The 21,475-nt window shown below is 46.2% G+C and overlaps 1 protein-coding gene across 3 annotated transcripts; it reads right to left on the reverse strand.

Moving 5' to 3' along the window:
- Positions 1-118: 118 nt before the first annotated feature.
- On the reverse strand, positions 119-20,169 carry HMGXB3 (HMG-box containing 3). Of its 3 annotated transcripts, none has more exons than XM_032124605.1 (20): positions 20,063-20,169; positions 19,270-19,417; positions 18,676-18,850; positions 17,667-18,230; positions 16,897-16,995; positions 15,230-15,361; positions 12,766-13,181; positions 12,243-12,412; positions 11,843-11,940; positions 11,168-11,266; positions 10,479-10,628; positions 8,533-8,834; positions 7,044-7,171; positions 6,354-6,485; positions 5,902-6,086; positions 5,098-5,317; positions 3,898-4,031; positions 3,395-3,511; positions 2,770-2,979; positions 119-2,060 (listed from the first exon to the last, which is right to left on the reverse strand). In XM_032124605.1, the coding sequence occupies exons 2-20, from the start codon at positions 19,413-19,415 to the stop codon at positions 1,590-1,592; spliced, it is 3,948 nt and encodes a 1,315-aa protein (XP_031980496.1). In that variant the 5' UTR covers positions 19,416-19,417; positions 20,063-20,169; the 3' UTR covers positions 119-1,589. The 3 variants fall into 3 exon arrangements, with proteins under 3 accessions (XP_031980496.1, XP_031980495.1, XP_031980494.1); XM_032124604.1 differs by having other exon boundaries at positions 8,533-8,831; positions 12,237-12,412; XM_032124603.1 differs by having other exon boundaries at positions 12,237-12,412.
- Between the last annotated feature and the right edge of the window lie 1,306 nt (positions 20,170-21,475).

Below are 21,475 nucleotides of genomic sequence, written 5' to 3' on the forward strand. Positions count from 1 at the left end.
GGCAGCAGTCTCTGGGGGAAGTGCAATGCCAGGGTAAATGCAGAAGAGATTCAGCAGTGTTTGTGCCCTTTCCCCTGAAGCCATGCAGGTCTTGCACACAAAAAAACCAAAGAACAAGTCACTTGACCACAGTTTCACCCCAAAAATTGGAGATAATTTATTAAACTTTATCATTGACTGAAAAAAGTCACTAATGTCTCTTATAATAAGTTAATGTTCTTAACAGAAAAACCCCAAGCCATGATTACTGCATTTGCTCAGACTTAATACATTTACTTTAACAGTACGGTACTCAATAGGTTCCCCTTCACAGAAGGGAGTTTTCAACCACACCGCAAGCCTCAGAATCTTCCCCACTGCTCACTCAGACAAAATAAACTCCCAAGATGGCAACTTAGCAGTCTGGCATCCTGCTTCTCTCCTCTGCAGGTCACAGCAAACACCAAACAGCTTCACCACCAGCCATGGCCAAAGGGAGCTGCAGCAATGACAGCACAGCTTTGCACGTGCAGCCCCAGGTGTTCTTCAGGTGTGCTGCAGAGGCAGAGGTCTCATCCTGACTCCTTTCAAGGGGCTGACAAAGCAACCTGGGCAGCAGGAGACTCCTCCAACCCCCCAAGCGCTGTGACAGCAGGGGCAGGGCAGGTGTGACACCTGACAAAGTGATGAGATTGCACACGTGGGTGCAGCTCTCCCAGCACATCCATGAGGGTGGAATATGGAACCCTGCTCACTCTGGTGACACTGCATTCATCATTCCTCCTTGATCCCACAGACAGTGTTTGAGTGTCCTTCCCCTCTCCACAGCCACCCCTTGCACAGCACTCAAACCACCCTCTAACCCCTTGGCTGCCCTGGGGCTCAGTTCTTACCTTACCATACAGAACACACTCCACTCACTGCACCTTTTGGCTTCTAAATTATTAGTGCTCATGTGAAGGGACAAACAATTCTAGAAACTTCCTGCAGCCAAAGCACCCATAATACTGGACCCAGGTGTGCAGCCTCCAGGGAGGCTCCTCAGATACAGCACGTTAAAGCAGCACAGCTCCTGCTCAAGACTCCTTGCAGCCAATGCATATGAGAGCTCTGCAAGATTACCAAGCAGGAGTCAGTATCCTAAATTCACCTATTCAGAATGTTTTGGGGGAAATCTTTGTAGCCATCTACCTTTCATGCCTGGTCCCACACCCCCAGCCCTGCCACCAATAAGCACAAAGAAGTCAGCAAGCAAGATTCAGAATTAAAAAACCTGTGTGTGCTTGACCACACACACTCCCTGCTACCAGCAACTCCTCTTCCCTCTCCAGCTGCAGGGAGGGCAACATCCCACAGCCCTGAACAGCAGGTCCATCACATGCCTTGAAGGCAGTTGCAGCCTTGTGCAAGGGGGTGACAGACCCATGCTCGCAGCAGCTATCACGATGCTATGGAAGCACAGAGCTCTTTGGTCAGTAACAGCAGTCAAAGCCACCAGCATCACATCTCTAACCTGTAAAAATAAACCCTCAAGCCAGACAGCTGCAAAAGCTGGCTCAGCCCACCCATCCACACGACCAGAGAGAGACACCAACAGGCTGTTTTGTTACTCAGCAACCTCTATCCTCCTCCTGCTTCCCCTCTTCATCCTCTTCTGTTTCTGTTTTGATCTGGGCCACCCCGAGCCGGTAGAGCGCGTCGCGGATCACCACCTCCCCCGGCTGGCAGCTCTGCACGATCTCCTGGATCTGCCTGTTCACGATTTCCCTGCTGGTGAGGAAGTCCATGAGGCGGTTGTAGAGGTAATAGTGCGTGGGGTTCTCGAAGGTGATGGGCCTCTGGCGCACGTTGCTGGTTTTGCTGTCATCGATGGCGGCGATGATGGCGCCGTACGGCTCCAGCTCACGGCACAGGGAGATGCAGTGGTGCCGAGCTGTGGGATCCCAGGGGCTGCTCTGCTCCGAGCCCGTGTGGACGATTCGGCGCGCCAAGGACTTGGTGATTGGATGCTGAAGGGAGTGCTCAGCCACCGTCATGTCTACGCTGTAGTGCTGGTCCAGCAGTTCAGGGCAGGACACGTACTGGGGGAGAGACACGCACACCAGGTAGAACAACAAGTAACTTCCCCACAGCTGAGAAGACAAAACTATTGGCTGGCCAAACTCCAACCAACACTACGACCCAGTACAGAGGGAGGACTAAATGACCCAGGCGTCCTCTAAATGCCACAAAGGTGGCCTGTACACTCCCTCCCTCACTTGTGTGCCCTCAGATAACCCCAAGGCACTAGGAACCATCTTCCTGTCCCACTTCTCAAGGAATAGCAGGAGTTTGAAAGTGAGTTGCTGTGTCAAAATCAGTGATGTGCTCCACAGTTCATGACTGGAACCGTTACAATGCACTTCCCAGCACAGCTCCTCCTATTAAGGACAATTAATCAAACACAATGCCCCAGGCAACACACAGTACGTTCTGCTATGCTTAGAAGTGATTCACTGGCAGAGCTTAAATCAGGAGACACTTATCAGGTCAAATTCACCCCTGGTGGTGTTCAAGGCCAGGTTGAACAGGGCTCTGAGCAACCTGGTCTAGTGGAAAGTGACCCTGCCTGTGGTAGGGAGGTGAACTGGACGAGTTTCAAGGGCCCTTCCAACCCAAACCATTCTGTGATTCTATGAAATCATCTTGAGGCACAATGCAGGTTACATAGGAGTGGGGGGTTAATTTTAAATCTCCCTTGAAACATTTCCATACTGGACTGGCGCAGCAGAGAGTAAAGACATAACTAACCGCTGGAGGCTCCATGGGGTCAGAGAAGCAGCCCTGGTTCTTCCCCCACATCTGGGAAGTCAGGCCAGGCCAGCAGAGGTCTGCACATAGTGCCACTGAAGAGGCTGTATCAACAACATACACTGGAGGCCAGTGACGTGAGGATACCAACAAGTCCACGTGATCCCGGGCATTTTCTCCTCTTACTATGTACTTTGAGCCACACACAACCTGGAAAAAAAGAAAAAAGATTAACATCAGCAGCACAATAAAACCAAAAACTTAGAGAAAAAAGCCCTAATCTTAAAAAAATTCAGCTTCCTTTCAGGTATTCCAGACTATACAGTAACCAGACAGCTACTTTCTCTAAAGATACTCTGTTTCCTCCTCATACACATTCACTTTGTCCTGTTCAGGAAGAGATGGTTTTAAACTGTACCTCAATAGCAACATTAAAACCAGGCTTCAGATCGTGAGATCTCCTGCAGGACCACTCATTTTCCAAGCCCCAAGGAACATGTTTCATTCCCAAGGCTCAGAGAAGCCCATTCCATAGCTTCTATTCAATAAGGAAGTTCCATGCTGGTAAGTCAAATAGTGAATAGCCAGGGAACAAAACAAACATTGTGGCTCCAGCCTTCCTTACCTGATGTGGACACACTTTGTAGATTTTCCCTCCTGTGTGATGAGCAGAAGGTGGTGTGATGCTTGTCCCATTCTGTACAAACTCACAGAGAGCCAGGAGGGAGTAGCAGAGCTCATCCTAGAAAAGACAGGCCCCAGAGAAAGAAGCTAAAATTAACAGACTCCTGCAGAGCGGGAAAAGGCTGCATGCAAGGTCTCCCAAATCCTAATTTGCACATCATCCAATAACTTCCTAATCCCGCACTCAGCACTGTGAGGATGACAAGCAATTACACAATGCTGAGCCAATGACAAGGTAATTACAGGCTTCCTTTCTTCTAGCCCACAAAGGTTCAATTTATTTCATCATGTGTAAATTATCTTATAACCTGCTGGCACCCATCCCTGCCCTTAGTGCAGTCAGATGGGAAACTAATTGTCTAGGAGGGCAGGAGTGGATGAGAGAAAGACAGTGAAGAACAGCTCCACTCCTGCAGGCTTGTATGTGGGCAAACAAGCCATTACCTTTGTATGTGATGCCTCCCAGGGGATGCCACACTGTGTCAGAAAGCTCCGCAGCTCTTCCTCACTGTAAGAGTTTATCAGCTCAGGCCTGAAGACTTCTTCCTGAAGGAGCCTGACCAAGGCACTCCCATTACCTGCAAAGGCAGGAAACAGGTCTCAGCACTCATTTTCAGGAAGGGAAGTTACCAAAATAATTTCTTACGAAGACTACAGAAGCAGAGATTGCACAACCCACAGCCAGAAAGAGAAGGCTGTGAACAGTCCTACTTGCAAAGTGCATCACAGCCCACACTTGTCTCGAGCCCCTCACTGCTGAGGTCACCAGACTGAGCCCAGCAGAGCTGCAGACTCCATAAACACTTATCTATACTGTCATTTGTAACCTTTAAATGACTGATGTAAGGATAACCAAGTGAAGAAGAGCAGAGATAAACGTGACTGCAGCCTTTGGACTGAGCAGCTCCAGGCTGAGCCTTCACATCTCCCTGGTTCTTTCTCTGGAGCTTCACTTCCACAAAAGCCCACGTAGCTCTTCTGCAGAACTGAAGCAGCTGCAGCCCTGTCTGTAAAGCCAACTCACATACTTGTTAAGCTTGCAAAGCCAGTTTTGCTTCTTATACCCAATACCTAAATTCTTAAGGGAACTGGGTGCTAACTGATCTTAGCTCTCAGCTCTGAGATTATTCCTCTCACTGTTTCTTGTTCCAGGCAGTCAATATGCAGTGGATACACTGAACGTTGACGACTCTGATCAGGACTAGCACACCACTCTCCTAGTCTTTTCTCAAGTTCTGTAAAAACTTACCCTTTATTGAGATTGTAACATTGAGACACCAAGCACTACCTGTAACTTTCACACTCCAAGCGTCAGTCTAACATGAAACAAACACCGACTGGCATTCAAGATGTGCACACATCCCTCTGCAATCAGACCCTATCTCATCTGGGGTGCAATGCTCTCATGTCTCCCATGTCTCAAATGTATCAGAGCCCACCAGTGCATCCAAACTTCACAGGAAAAGCCAAGCCTCAAGCAGCAAAGTAGTATGAGAACAGCTGAACTCACTTAATGTTCCTGTCTTCTCAGCACACAACTTTTGAAGTGTCATGCAATCAGCAATTCTTAATGCTAAACATCACCAAGACTCAAGTCACCAACACATCAAGCTCTCCCTTAATAAGCACAGCCTGAGCCATTACCTGGCACTGGCTGTGCATGCAGGTTCTTGTCCTTCTCTGTATTGATCACCACTGCTCCTCTCATCAGTGGAGGGAAGAACGGAGCAACAATAGAGGCATCAAACTTTGTGATGGGGATGTTAGAAGGAAAAGCCACCTGCTCAATCACCTCCGTCTCCATCGTGGACCAAAAGTCTTCTACATTCACTTCACTTGATGGCAAGTATTCTGGCCAAGTAAACTACAGAGAGAAAGAAACACAGTGGTCAAATACAAATAACCACAGTACATTTGGCAGTTTTGTGTCAGTCTCACACAGGGCAGGAGGACTATACAGGAGAGTGCTCAGCCCAAACATAACAAGATGATTTCAATCTCCTAAAGCTTGCCACAACCACTTTGCATCAAGTAAGACTCAAAATTTGACACAAGTGTCAGACACGCTACATTCTCTTATTAGGGCTTTTTTCCCCATTAGAGAAGACAGCACCTCAGGGAAACTTGAGGAAAAAAAGAATGTGTTCATGTCAAAGGAAGAAGACTACATTCAACAACTTCCATCCAAGGTTCCTACTGCCCGAGGCTGCTGGACAAAAGCTGAGGTCCAGGGACAGAGGATCTTGTTTTCCCTGAACTACACATCAACACCTCTAAGAGGAAGCACAGGCATTGCTGCTCCAGCCACATCCTCCTGTCACACATCAGCAGAAAGCCACTCACAAAGGTCTCACGTATTTATTGTGCATCACGAAGACCAGAGTCAGCAAAAAATCATTATGATTTGCTTTGAACATGAACAGGATGTGGATTGTGGGAAAAACCTACCTCTATATTTTTCAGTGCTAGGACATTTTCCATATTCCTCTGGGCTATTTCCACCTTGGGGGTTATGCCACAGATTCCACAGATCATATCATTGTAATCCCGGACTGTCAGGCATTCAAAGGCCCAGTAGCCATTGCACAGCAGTTCCTGGAGCTGACCCTGCTCATCAGGGCTCAGGCTTTTTTCTGAAAAGAGAACATGCCACTGTTACAGTTCTCACTTCCTAAAGCCAATGGAGAGTCAGTAAGGCTCTCCTATGCAGGATAAAACCAAACCTGCCCTCCAGAGAATTGGTACAAAGAACTGGTCACAGAGGTATTGTTTGGTTTAGGAAGTGATTTAATAGAAACATACCACACTAAAATAGGTGAGGGTTGCCTTTTTATAGCCTAACAATCATCACCAGGTCACAGTTTGGTGTGTTATGGCAAAAAGCAAGAAGGAAAACCCACCAGTTTGCTCCTGAACAGAGTCAAGGATAGTGCCAACAGCCACTCTGGGGTCCTCTCCAAGTTTAATGTGGTTTCGGATTGCAAACAGAAGATCCAAGCTCACTAACAATTTGTTACCCACATTGAAAAGGCCTGCGGTTAAAACAAGACAGTTATTGTCTGTAGGGTCCCAGATATTCTTCACAAAGAAATATATTCCTTACTGATACACAAAATACTCACATGAGTACAGTTTAGAGGATAATGGAAACACAAACAGTGCTTCTGCACCTCTGAAGTGCAGAGTTCCCTGCTGAAAGATTATCTCCTTTCACAGACTTGTCTTTGAATTAAAAAAGCTACAAGGAACAGCTGCCAATCCATCTCCTCACTAGCCAACACTGAGAAACAGCACTGTCCAGAGATACCTCTGACTATGATCTCAGGGGTTGCCTTGCAGAACTCAGCATTCACACAGATGAGACCTATACCAGTGAATCAAGGCAAGGTCTTCCTCACCAGAACATTCATGTGTTTTCTCTCATAAATATAGATTTACTTGCAGAATAAGCAGAAGCAATTAAAAAATAATTCAAATTTAGTACACTGGGAAGGGAAAAAGCTTTTCTGTGCCTGGACAATGGCCTGATACAATCCCAAGGCTTCAGACCATAGTCATGCTGTATGTTGGTACGCTCACATCTTTCCTACCTGTGTAAATGTCAGTGAAGCTATGGAGGGCCAGACACTGCAGGTTCAAGCACACTTTGACCTGAGCTGTAACCACCTGTAACCGATTGGCTGTCAGCAGCCAGCACTCCTGAGGACCAGCAAGGGAACTGCAACACACAACAAAAAAACCACTCCGAGTGAAGCCAATGGGTTTTTTAGTCCAGCCCTGCAGTAACTTTAGACATTCTAGTTAACATGAGTTAATTATTGTGTAAATCTAAGCCAGATCACCACATCATTTCACACCAAGAAAAGAAAAGTTACATTTTAAAGCAGATTTCCCTGGCAGAGTCAGGTCACTGCTCACATTCTTTTAACAGCACTAGAGCATCCCTCCAGCTCCATACACTGGGCACATACTATTGGAGAGGTGGAGAAAACCTGTGGCCCCAGCTGCCCTGGGAGATGTATCTGTCCCATTGCAGTGGTGATCAGTAACACATTCCACCTGACAGCCTGTCCCTGCACACAAAGATTCAGAAAGGTCTGCTCCTCTACAGTGTAACTGTTGAGGGGGAAGTTCAGACAGGAAAGTGCCAGTGGCTGAAATACTGCTGTCCATCTGAGAAAACAGGAATCAAAGCCAAAGTCACCTCCTTCCCACTGGCAGGGCTTCAATTAAAGCCTGTGCAGGAACATGGGAGAGTCCAACATGCAGAGAGCACTGCAAAGCACTCAGGCACAAGCAAGGATTTACAATGCACATGTTGGTAAGTCCCAAGGTGAGGGAGAAGGTGTGGGATTGCTCTGTTCTGAAAAAACTAAAGAGCATAAAAAGTATCTCTTCTGGGAAGATCTCCGTTAGTTCTAGCCTAACCAAAGCAAACATCCATCATTTGTATCAAGAATTTTTTTGTGGAAGAAAGAAACACAATGTTAAACTCCCTGACATTTTGCTGTGGGAAATATTTTAGATCATGCTTTTAGAAACAGGGATGTCTGGCAGACTCAGTGAGGAGATATCCTACAGGCTTTCATACAAATCTAGTTAAGGTAATCTAGCTTATGCACTGGGAGTTTCTGAAAGTCCTTCAGGTTTCAATTTGGATATTTGCTCCAAAAAAGGATTCACTCAAGCACACACTAAGAAATGGAAGGAATGAAAATATCATCAGCAAAAAGATCCACACAGGAAATATTCAGGCCAGGGAGAGAGAGAAAAGGGAAATCATATAATGCACATCTGTAAACTCACAAGTTTTCCTCTCTCAGCCTCAAAGCATCAGAATGGAAAACAAAGAGGGGATGACTAATGAAAATACTCTGTTTCAGTATGAAAAAAGTTACATCTAGACTTAGCAGTCACTCTTTGATCCTGCTAAACCCTTTCCACACACATTTAGCTTATTCAGTGTCACTTTCACCAGCTTCATCACCAGCAGCTAAAGCAAGTACTATTTCAGGCAGACTCAGAACAAAGAAAATCAGCATGAGTGTGGAAGAGTCGAAGTCCAAAGCAGAATCTTACTTCTGTCCCCCTTTGAACAAGGGGCTGTTACAGAGGAGGCACTGCACACACGGAGACTCGTAGTAGTTGGACCAGGAGGTTTGCTCGATGGTCACTGTCTCCTCACTCACGTTGGACAGGATGAGCCGGGAGCTGTTGAGCTCATGGATGAGGGTGAATATCTCTGCCAGCTCCGACTCGTTCTCAGGGATCTGCATCACCTTGCGCAGCAGCTGCAGCGTGGACTGACGCTGGATTTCCTTCTGGGATGGTGTTAGCGGCTCGCTGGTGTTCAGCACGTCCGACTGACCTGGACTGACCTCCTAGAAAGCAACATATGCAACTAGGCAAGCATGGGGATGAAACATTAAGAAGCCCAAAGAAGTCATAAAAGGCAGAAGAAACACAGTAGTAACCTTTGCACGCAGTAAACTTGACTTCTACTCTACTGCTGAATCAGTGACCCCACACAGGAGCTTCAAGCTCAGATTACTTTAACAAAAACACTTTATTACAGCCCAGCCCTTCAGGAACTCCTGCACTGCCAGACCATCATGGATTTGCCATTAACTGTTCAGTGCAGGGACTGGGGATCCAGAAGTTAAGGATAACCACCAACAGGTATAGAAACACTTCAATAACCCTCATCACTTGAACCCCCAATCATCACTGTCTTTCTCCATGGGTTTTCAGGCACAGGCTCAGGGCAGCCTGCACAGCTGTCCAAAAGCTGGAGGAGCCAAGTACTAAATGAGAACTGGGGGCTGTGAGATACAGAACACACTAATCAATAACAACTGATCAGCTACAGTCTACCCTTCTCCAGCTCACATGCTATCACAACAAAATGCACAAGCACAGGAAAACCAAACTCCAGGTGGAACACAGAGAACACAAACAGCCTGATCTGTTAAACCCCTGAAACTCTTCTGTCAACATCTCAGCTTAGTTTTCTGACTAGTCTAGCAGTGAGACAAATGATCAGTCAAAAGCCCAGAGACAACAATGAACTGTGTGAGAGGAATGTTAAACACATCCAGAACCAGAAAAAAAAAACCCAACCTAAATGAGGAAGAGACAAGCCACATGCCTCTCAGAACGCAAGCTGAGCTAAGCACACTGCTGTTCCTTACACAGCTGTTCGTGTGTGAGTTTCACACAAGCCATCTCAGTTTGTTTGTGTTTTTAAAGAAAAAAACAAAACCACTAAACAAAGTTATGTTCTTCAAAATAAAAAAAAAGGCAAGTGGATGAGTCATTACTACACAGACTAAAATTCTGTCTATAAGCTGAGTAGGCATTTCAGCTAAGAGCAGGAAAGCTCCTTTTTTTCATTTATTATTTTAAAAACATGACAATTCAGTATGAGAAAAGCTAACTTTGAGACTGCAAAGGCAAAAACCCAAAAAAACCCCAGAATTAATTACATCCACATAGAACAGCAGACAGCTGAAAAAGTATTTGTACATCAGAAAAAAACCCTACAACCAGAAATAAATTCAGGTTGGAAGTAAAGCTGCTCTACAAACCCTTAAAAACAGGAAGCTCAAATACAAGATGTACTGACTTAACTGACACTAGCCCCAAACTGCCCACAAAGCAGAGCATACTTGGGAGTTTCTTGATGAAGTCCAAAGTTCAGCAGAGCTGACACAGCAATACTGTGACTTCAGGGTCAATTTTCCCAGCATGTACTGACACAACAGAAGCATTTTTAAGTTAAGGAGACACCCAGTGGTAGCACTGGGTGTGCTCAGACTTACTCTCAGCCTGAAGCACCACTGCTACAGGAGTTGGACAGTACAAACATCACCACAGGTATTTTAAATAGGAACCATTCTGCTAGACAAGTTTATCATAATGAAAAAAACAAGCCCAAATCATGTTCCCACAGGTACTTGCAAACTAAGGTACTTCTCTGCCCAGCTCACAACAGATGTGATAAAACAAGCCAGCCTGAACCTTACCAGGGATTTTGCTGTTTTCTCAGTCCTGTCTTTGGCAAGGTTGTATCCACAGCTTGGACAGATGCGTGGCTTGTGCCTGTTTGTATACACATAACTGCAGGAGGGGTTCTTGCACTTCCCTCTGCCACGTGATGTTGCTAATCCCAAATCCTGAATGACATAAAAGAGATGTTTGCTGACCTTGACTTTTAATAGTTGGACTCCATGATCTTAAACGTCTTTTCCAGCCTGAATGACTGTGATTCTAAGCCAACAAGATCCTAAAAAAGATTATTATGTGCTTTTTCCCCACTTTATAACTTCTTGTTTAAACATCAATAGCAAGCCCTGTCACTTTGCACAGAATCCTTTAACTGGCACTTACACATTCGGGGGCCAGTTCTCCAGACCAGAAGCACATTACATTCTTTCAGAAACCCCTGATTCTCCCTGCTGAATTCAAGGAGGGGATGGGGATTATGCATGGGGACATGAGTTAAAAATCCATCTCTTAACAAGGTCCCAAACATAACTACAAAACAGAGCACGATCACCCTGGATTAGGTCTAGCGACAACACAAAGTACAGATTATTTCATGCTAAAAGTGAGATGTATTTGTGCAAGTCAGTAAAACAGAAGTCCCAGAACATTCTCATCCCAGAGAGGACGCTCCCCATGGCAGAAGTCACGCTATTAGAAATATTCTCACCAAAGTAACTGTGCAACTGTACTTGTAGGAAGGGAATATGTCTGGTTTGACCTCCACAACTTTAACCTGAGATGCCGTGCTTGTCACAGCACTGTGGAGCTAGAGATTGAAAGCAGAAAAACAACGCCCATCAGACACCTACTACTAAATACAAGCATGCATCAATAATCAATATCTATTAGCATTCTTGCCCCCAAGAAATTAATTAATGTTCATTTAATATCCATAATACCACAAGACATTGCACATTACAACAGCTTTGCATGCTAAGACATTACCATTCACACAGATTCATTCCAGCATCTTGGCATACTCAGTCATACTTTACAGGTGAAAATCTCAGTATCCAATATTGCATGTCATTATCAAAGTACCAACAGATCTTCTGGAAGTAGCTGGGAGGTTCTCAAATTGTCCAACAGCATCTCTCAGCTCAGTTCACACACACAGCCACCAAGCTACCCAGCCATATCATATTTCATTCTGCTACCCAGCCATATCATAAAAACTGCCACTCACAGATCTCATCATCATAAAGCTGCTACATTTTTATGTTCTATTTCTCACTCAGGTCATATCACTCACCTGGGAGCAAAAAAAAACCAAAACCCAAAACCACAAACAAAACCCTCCCCTCAAAAAATCCAAGAAAACAATTTGCATTTAAAGAACAACCTTTAGCTCCTCAGCAGTTGGTGGCTGCAGAACTGACTGGCCCAACTGTTTCAGTGTACTGGGCTTCAAGCCTGAGGTTCTCACAGGGGAATGCTTGTCTAGAAGGAAGAAAGAAATGCACCAGGTTAAATGAGAGAAAACAGGTTCTGTTTCTTTCTGACATCTTTGGTAAATGCCACTATAGATAGCCATGTGAGATCTTTCCTCTGAGCTTGAAATGACCCAAGCAGGTGTTTCATGGCCCATTTACTGCACTCAGGCAGAGACAAAGTGGTTTTTTTCTAGCACTGGTAACCACCTCCCTTGAAACCTATCTTATTATTGACAGACACCACTTCAGCATGGTGAGGAAAGACAACAGCTCCCAAAGCACACCAGAGAATGCTGCTTTTACCAGTACTTGCAAAGGCCTGCCTGCTGCTTGGCTGCTCCGTGCTGGCTTCTCTCCCCACGCTGGCTGGAGCGGGCAGAATGGCTCGCATGGGTCTGGCTGCAGCCAGCAAGGAGGGTTTGGGTCTTGGTTTACTCTTTACTTCTTGTCCCTTGTGTGTAGCAGCTGTTGCATCAGTTCTGAAAAACAAGAGCTACAAGTGGAAAAATATTCCATTGCTTTCCCCTCAGCTTCAGTTTTCCTCTTTTCCCTGAACTGCGCTTTGTTAGCACACTAATCACAGCTATTGCAATAGAAAGAGACAATGCTAAGGCTGCATCTGCCCTGTGACTACAACTTAATTGTCACTTAAAAAAGTATTAGTTCTGATGGACAAAGACTAAAAGGAACAATCCTGAACTGGCACAAAACAGACAGCAAACACAGTAAGTCTGACAGGATGCACTGCCAACAGCCTTCAACTTCTTGGACTAGTCCCATGAGCACACAATAGACATCATATGCTCCCTTAACACATGGAAAACTGACTCACCCCACCACTGGCTTTTTCACAGAGGCATTTGGACTCAACACCTCAGAAGATGTCGACATTCCCAGCCCTACACTTCCTTTCTCTGCCTGCTCCGAAGAAGCGTCTGCTTGCCGCTGGCTCTCTTGGCCCAGCATCACTCCAACAGTGCTCCTCCTGTCTTCAGCAAGCACATTATTTGGAAGAAAGTGGCCCTCAGAGATGATCACTTCCTCCCACTCCATCTCAGGCATCTGCCCTCTGACAGGCACAGCATTCAGCAGCTGGCTGACAGCTTCAGAGCTCTCCAAGGAGGACTTGGAGGAACTCTCGCTAACGGCCGTGGGTTCTGTGAGGACTGACTGTTGACCTCTTTTAGCTGCTGGAGTTTTAAGAGAGGTGCCCGAATTTGGCTCAGATTTGCTTTTTGGTTGCTTTTCCTGGAAACAAGGAGAGAGTCACATTTCAGAGCTTTCAGCTTTCACAGATAAGCAAGTTCCCTGCACATACGCCATGTTTCCCATGGCCTATTTAATGCTGGATCAAAACAGCAAAATCCTAAATGTTTAAGCACTGAATTGTATGGGAGTAGACAGACAGCATCTCCTACAACAGCAAAGGCCCTGCTAACATTGTGTCTGGCCTTTTGGCCCTTCGTGTATTATTTTTAGACACTGTTTACTTTGAAGAATCAATCTTTCCTAAACTCCCTTAAATATCACCATTAGCACCAACACCACAAAGTCACCCACCACTCTCCGTAGCAAGGACCCACCTCCCACACTCCTCTTTCACGGCTTCAGCTCTCTGATGCTGTCTGTTCTTCCACATTATTGAGGAATCAAAGGGAGTTAAGACAGAGAATTTGCATCTTTTGGATACATGCTTTCAGAAAAGCAAGCATGTGAGTGAGCCAGAAAACAGGATTACTTAGGAAGTTTCTTTGACTTTAAAAAAAAAGTTACTTCCAAGACTAAGGCTACAGAAATCATTGTACTGGAATCAACAAAGATACAACAAATACTGAACTGGAACACACAAAAATATATCAGACATAGAATCCAGAGTCTTTGCCATGATAAACACATTAATTCTAAGCTCACTGCAGAGTGCATATTCAGAAGAATAATCTAAGTTTTTTAAAAAATATATCTTTTAACCTTTCTAAGGATCAGGAACGTATATATATATATATATATTTAGTTTCAGTTCTACTGATACTATTGCCAGTTAAAAAGAAACTCCTGGTGCATGTTTTTCCCAAGGTATGACACCACACAAACAAATGGAACTGTATCTGCAAACCTGTTCCCAGCAGAGCAGACCAAGTCTGAAAGATAAAAAGGAAAACTCCCTGTAAAACCTTTCAGTTCTAACCAGTGTAGGATTGAACAGGAGCAGACATGCCATGTTCAGGCAGGATCCAGAAATACTCTTTGCATTCAGCCATCTCTCTACCTCAGCAAGTTTACCACACAAAAGCAAAGATGTCACCATCACTATTTGTGCCCTACCACACAGGAAGCTCAGCCTTCAGCTCAGCCACCACAGTTTGTAAGCTGCCCAAAAAAGTTCTCACCCCTGAATGTTTAATGGATCCAGACACAAAACAAAGGAGGTTCAGAACAAATCCATACAAACCCACTGAATGTCAATGCCAATTCTCACACTGAGAACATCCTTTAAATTGTGCCTGTGGAGTCTTGCTTCAGACAGAAACACACAGCTGATCAGAGCTGACTAATTACCAGGATAGTGCCAAGGTTTAAGGATCAAGTGGGTTTTGCTGTACACAGCTAGCAGATATGCCAATATCTTAAACAGAGTAGGCATCATGTGGAGAAAGACTCTTCCACTCAGACAAGCTTCACAACTCTACCAACACCTGGAAATTTCCTTCCAGCCAGAGGTCAGAATATTATGAATGATCAGACACATAGCCATGAGACAAAAATACCCAGCACCACTTCAGCTTCCACTAGATCAACTTTACCAAAAAGCTCCTAAAGGATCATACACCTACTGTAGTTGAGAGTTCCTCCTTTCTGTTAAAATAACAATGTTGAAAGACCACAGAAAACTAAATTTGTAGAAGAACTTCAAATGCAGATATAAATTACCACAAAACAACCTCCTGAGCTTATCTGGGGATGTAGCACAACAGGCAATGCCTTCCAGTAACACGAACTGTGCAGGCAGAGAGCCAGAAGAATGTGTATCCTCTCAATGAGAGAGTTACCAAATGCAGCCCCATCTATTTTAACAGATGCGAGCAGCATCTCTACCCAAGGTGTGGTGATTTCAGGTTTCACCTTGGCCAAGTGTCCTCTGCAATGGTGACTTGCTCCAGCACAAGCACTGGAACACAAGTGCAGGGATCAGTTCTGGTGTATCTGACCTCCTGTGCTAGATCTACAGGTCTAGAAGTATCACAGGCATTCACAAAACCAGCACTTTTTGTCTCAAAGTCAGGAAAGGAAAAATTTACCTTTGGGATCCATTTCCCTCCCAGGAAGTTCCCGCATGTTGGGCATTTTGGTGGCTTATGCCTGGTGACATAAGTGAAGGAACAGCCAGGATTGGTGCAATTTCCATGTCCCCTGCGAGTATAGGTGGTTGTCTGAAACAAGAATTGTCAAGAATTTGTCTACAGACCCAAAAACCACAAAGCTGTGCTGATCACCTCTCTTTTCCTCATAAGCATTTTACAAATGTTATTTGGCAAATCACCAGCCTTCCACTATTATTAATTTTATTGAACAACCACCACACAGCTGGGTCAGGGTGAGTCAGCACCATAACTACTCTGAGTCTAAATGCTCAGTCTACACAACAGCCTCTGGTATTACTAGAATTTAGATCAACCTGCAGAGCAGAGCTGAACAATGCACATAACCTCTTGGAGAAGCTAATCTTGCATTTACAGTGATATAACAGTTCTTTTTGAACATGAAAAAGTCATAGTAAGATGGCACAAAAACGATTCAAACAGCAATCCACAGTGAGACAAGATATGATTAACACTCAACACCAGAGCAACAAGCCTTGAAGACAAGCACTCATGATGCAGAGGCAGTTTTGTCAGTAATTTGTGGCTGTATGGGACGGTCAAGTATTCCCTGATCCTTCACTGTAACTTGCTATGAACTACTGAAACACAAGCAGCATCACCAGGCACTATTTATACAAACAACTGAAGTAGAACCTGTCATCTTCACCAGGACAACTGCATCAACACATTGAGTTTTTGTCAGCACAGCACTTCCCAATATCCTGTTCTCAACACTCCTGAGGGAGCTGTTGTACTGTAACTCCCTAACTAGGTACAGATTTTTTCTAGAAGTGCAAGTGCTGCTGTCAAAGGAATGAACCAATTTAAGCCAGATACTTCTCAGGAACAAAAACCTGAGTATTTCCATTCTCCCCGAGACAACTGGAAGAGCATCATGCTATGCACCACTATAAATATCTGCAGTGTTCCACCAGCTGGAAGCATAGAGAACCTGGAAAACAGGATTTGATGCTAGCTTATATAACAGAAGGAGCTGCAGTACTGGCTGTAAATGAAGTCCCAAAATGATACAAAAACACAGGTGGCTGGAGTGGTTAGATTAGAGAAATAATACTATTTTTCCTCATGCAATAGGCCACACAACCTTTTATATGGCTTCTCAAAACCTTAGGTCATTGCTCCCCTCATGTGGCTCCCCCTGTCATGTGGCCAAAGCAAGAGCTTTGGAGTTCATGTTTTCCTGTCATAAGAGCAGATCCTTGCCCTTAAAGGGATAGGCACTGGCTTTTTATGAAAACAAATATGCGTCCAAGTAGTGGAAGTAGATGGCTACACAGAAATTGCTGTTGGCTGGACGTGTTGCAATAGCTTTATCTACTCCATCTGTTTCCAAGAATTCCCTGAGGGAGAAGGCAGCAAAAACAAGCCCCTGTAAGACACAGTAGGAAGTCAGAGACCCCCTTTGCCTACACAAGACATAACACCAGGGACAAGAAATACGTCGACTGATATGATGACTCCAAACTGGATTATCTTCAAGAACTGAACCATGAGCAAATCCTTCCCACTCTAATATCTTTAAGACAAATCTGTGACAATACATCCAAACCTTAACATACCATACAAGACTCTGAATTTCTTACCAGTTTAATTGATGCTGGGTTCTCCACAACAGAATGAGCTGGCAAAGGTAACATAATAAACTGTGTTGCAGGTGTGGAGGAGCTACTCTCTTCAGTATCCTAAAATGAAGTCAAAGGCAAAATACATGCAGAAGACAAAAGACAGGGTGACCCTTATCCCCCCTCTCATGAACATTAATATGTCTTAAGGACTGATGAGACCAGAATACAGGACAGAGCAGCAACCGTTTCAAAAGCAACGGCCTTACCAGATGTACTCTGGAAATTCCCAAACTCTTCACACCTTGAAACTGAAAACAGAGAATCCAACTCTTCACAGACTAAGGTTTTCTATGAGTGATCATTAACACCTCAGCTTGAAAGGACTCCCTTCTACCTCACTGCAAGCAGGAAAACAGCTATCAGGAGCACAGCAGTAGCATTTTTTCCTCACCAAGATCTTGCAGTGCAACTGCAGAACCCAGTTACTGGCACTGTAATACCCCAAATACTGCTATAACAAGCAATTAAAAAAACTCAGTCATGTTAAGACACAATTCATATCAGCACAGGGCTGAGTCAATCTGCAAGCAGAGACGACTCAGTCACGGAGTTACTTTTGTATCATCGATTACAAAAGTTTCTGTTTCTCTCAGCACTGAGCACCAGCAGGTTGGACAATACAGGATCTGCTGCACCCACCGAGGATCTCAAGTAAAATGCAAGAAACAGCACTCACATGTTTCAGGCAAGACTCTGGCAGGAGTCTGAGTGTCACTGGAAAAACTTACCCTCCCAGTCACCACGGTCACCACAGACACCCCATCGGGCACCTGGGGACGGGCCACAGCGATGCTCCCGTTGGAGGTGTCTGTGGAGCTGCTAACCAGAGACTCCTCAATAACCACCCGGGCTGTCTGGTATGGCTGTCCTTCTACTTCCAAAGAAGCCTCGTCCAAGAGGATATCTCCAGACACTTTCTCTGTCACAGGCCCAACATAATGAGAGAGAACCTCCGAGGCAACCACTTCTTCCGCAGCCTTGGGCTGGGCAAAGGCTGCCGTGTCCTCTGCCAGCCCCTCAATGGCAATGCACTGCTCTGAGACACCGGCCTGGCCCGAGTCCACGGAAAGGATGTTCTGCACAGTGTCACGGGACACGCTGGTGACATTCCTGGGAGCCGCCAAGCCCTCGGATGCTGCCGGGCTCTGTGTCACACACAGCTCCAGCGACTGCCTGCTCCTGTCTTCTTGAAGAGTGGTTTTGGGAATAATTATATAATCAGAGCGAGGGAGAATCTTACGAAAGCCTGGAATGTCAGGGACTACTGCAGTTCGAGTGGACGCCTTGGAGTTCTGTGGGCAAAACCAGAGGATGGAATAAATGAATATGAGAAAAGGAAGAGATTCAGTTCTCAATCCTGCTATTTTAATCCCTAAGGTTCAAACGGTTTCCTGAAGTAGTTTGCTGGGAATTTCTCCACATGACAGAGCCTACAGAATCCCTCTCAGTCCTAGTTTTATCACCCACTTTACCATCACTCACTCTGATGACAGGACACAAAAATAACTGCTGTGAGCGGGTACCAGACGTATCCATCTTGGATTACAAAACATTCTCCCTCAAACGAACAGAAAGCAAAGGCAAGAGGCAGGGGCCTCACACAGGTTCTTTACAGGCTGCCCTGAGCAGGGATACAAACTGGAATCTGCAGTTAAACAACTCTCCCACACAGTGCTATGTAAGCAGGTAAGTGCCTCTCTCTTCAGCAGCCAAAGAACTTCCAGAAAGGCAACTTACCGGGTCCAGTCCCTCTTTTTCTAGCTTGGCTTTCTCCAAGTAGTAGCTCTTTTCAGCCACACTGAGCAATCTCCAGCTCTCACTGATCTTTTTGTTGATTTCAGATTGAGGGAGGTGTGGAAGCTCTTGTTGTACTTTCAAGTAAATATCATAATAGTAGAGAAGGTAAGCAGATCTGAAACACAACCAGAAATTGAAACATTAAGGTCATTCTACATAAATTCCTTGGGGAAAAATAAATCCACAAGGTTTAGGTTTGTAGCAAGGTCATGTGACAAGAAAGTTACATTTAATTTAATTTGTAAGTGCATTTTTTGACCAAATGAAAACTCTCTCTCTGAGGAGAGCCTCTGAGAGAACCTCTGAGAAAGAGCCTAAGGCAAATTATTCTGGAGCACACAAACTCTAGATTGAGCTACAGTGGCACCTGTAAAGAATGTCTGAGCAGGCCCAAAGTGTCAAGCTGATGTTTCACATACGATGTTTTACTCTATGAAGTGTTCCAAGCGCACTGCAAAGCTCACTCATGTCAGAAACAAGGAAAACTGCTCCCACACCCTACAAAGGAGCTAAATGAAGGCAGAAAGAACTCACCGAGGCTTCTTGGCTTTTCCTCCATGATCGCCAGCACTTTTATGTTTCTTCTTCTTCTTGGATGGCACCGGTGATGCATAAGTGTAAGTGCTCTCTATCTCCTCCATCACCACAGTTACCTCAGTGCCATCATAGGGAGCCTCCATGGCTAAAACACATGTTCTGCGTTACACTCTTGCCAAGTTATACAACGTTTCTCCCAACGAATAGCACTTTTAATCACATCAGTAAACTGACAGCACTGTTGCCATGTAAGTTTGACTCTAATTAAACCAAGATAACTACGTGTTCTCTATTTATCTACTTTTAGAAGGAAACTTCTGTTCCTATTACGTCAATACCATCAGTTCAGTGCAGATACACCGCGTCTGCATTTCCAGACCTGCAATTCTACGGGGAGCTCTCAGGTAAGTTTGGTCACCCAGAAGGAGCCGTACACCCAGCCAGCAGCTGTCTGGCTACAAGGTGCCCTATCACAGCCACACTACAAAAGCAAGGCCAAAGGCTGAATAAGCAGGAAGCCTCACAATCCTCTTTCCCACCAGCAGCTCTCCGGGGCTCCAGCCCCCGGGGCGCTGGGAGGACACAGGAGATCAAGGCAGCACCACTCTGGCAGGCAGAGCCCTGGCATGGCCCGCACCTCGGCCCCGCGCAGCCGGAGATCCCGGGCGAGCCTCAGGCCGCTACCCCGAGCCCCGTCTCCTCCGCACCGCCCGAGGCCGAGCGGAGCGGCGCGGCTCCCTCCGGTGCTGCTAAACATCTCCGCGGCCCCCTCCCAGGTGTCCCCACTCACCGGGCAGCCCCGCGGCCGCGCGGGCAGACAGGCGGCGAGCTGCGGTCACGTCCCCGCCGGGGCGCGGCGGCGTGGAGGAGGCAGCGCCGGGGCCACGGGCCGGCCGCGCAGGGGGGAGAGTGCGTGCGGGTGGTGCGGGGCGGGCGGGCTGTGCGGGGCGGGCCGCCCCGGCATGCTGGGCCGGCTGCGGGCCGGGCCCGGGCGGAGCGGGGCTACACCGGGGCCTCCGCGCCGGGGCCGCCGCCGGAAGTGACCGCGGAGACGGCGTCCGGGGCACGGCGGGGCGGGACGGCGGCCGGCAGGGGTCACTTTTCGTGCGCGTGCGCGGCTAGAGGACGGCGCACGCGTGCGCCGTTCCCGCCATTTCTCGTGAGGGCGGCCGGGGCGGGGCGGGGCGCGGTACGGGCGGCGCGGTGCAGTTGGTGCTTAATGAGCGCTTAATTGGCGAATGGCTTGGGCTGTGGCTGTGCGTTCTGCAGGAACAGCATTAAGCTCTTGGTTTCATCAGTGCTTGCGTCGTTTTCCTGCATTTCTCCCTCGTGCGCGTCTTGGAGCAGTGGTCCAGGCCTGGCCCTTCCTCTGGTGGAACGCGGCGCCGCCGGGGCAAAGCGCTGCTCCAGGCTCCGGTGATGCCGTCCCAGCGATCACAGAATCATTTAGGTTGGGTTCATATAACCCAACACCACCATGTCAAACACACCACGAGTGCATATCCAGTCTTTCCTTTAACACCTCTAGGGATGGTGACTCCACCTCCTTGAGCAGCCCATTCCAATGTCTAATCACCTTTTTTTGTGAAAAAAATTCGTCCAACATGGATTACTAGGGGAATGTGCGTCAGAATATAATACTCTTACTGGTAAAGAAGCCTCATACTAATGAATACAGGCTAGTACAAAATCTCAGAGCTATTAATAAAATAGTTTTCCAGGGACATCAAAAGCAGCAGAACCAGTAAGAATACAGCTGAAACCTGACTGGTAAGGCAGAAACAATACCCTTAAAAATTAGAAGCTAGAAAAGGGTTAGAAGGACTAATTGTTAAATTTGTGAAGAAATTCCTCTTGTTGTTCAACCAAAACCTTCCCTGCGACAGCTTAAGACTGTGTCCTCTTGTAGGGTTGCTGGTTATGTCACTGTAATACATATCTATGTAATTTTAAAAATCAATTAGAAAAGTTAATCAAAACAATTAATTAGGAAAGTTACATCATTTCCAACAGTTACCTGGGAACAGAGGCTGACCCCCTCCTGTCAGAGACTTGTAGAGAGTGATAAGGTCACCCCTGAGCCTCTTTTTCTCTGGACTAAACACCCCCATCCCCCTCAGCCACTCCTTCCTTATAGGACTTGTGCTCCAGACCCTTCCTCAGCTCTGTTCCCTTCTCCAGACAGACTCCACCCTCTCAATGT

This window comes from Corvus moneduloides, chromosome 15 (genome assembly GCF_009650955.1).
Source record: "Corvus moneduloides isolate bCorMon1 chromosome 15, bCorMon1.pri, whole genome shotgun sequence".
Lineage (NCBI taxonomy): Eukaryota > Metazoa > Chordata > Aves > Passeriformes > Corvidae > Corvus > Corvus moneduloides.

What these genes read in the sequence shown, in the direction of transcription:
- HMGXB3 (XM_032124603.1), bottom strand. Translation starts at nt 19,415, where the DNA reads ATGGAGGCTCCCTATGATGGCACTGAGGTAACTGTGGTGATGGAGGAG. An exon ending in GAGGGAAATGGATCCCAAAG is followed by an intron (nt 13,182 to 15,229) that starts GTAAATTTTTCC and finishes CCTTGTTTCCAG; the next exon opens with GAAAAGCAACCAAAAAGCAA. An exon ending in GCATGCACAGCCAGTGCCAG is followed by an intron (nt 4,032 to 5,097) that starts GTAATGGCTCAG and finishes CTGCCTTTGCAG; the next exon opens with GTAATGGGAGTGCCTTGGTC.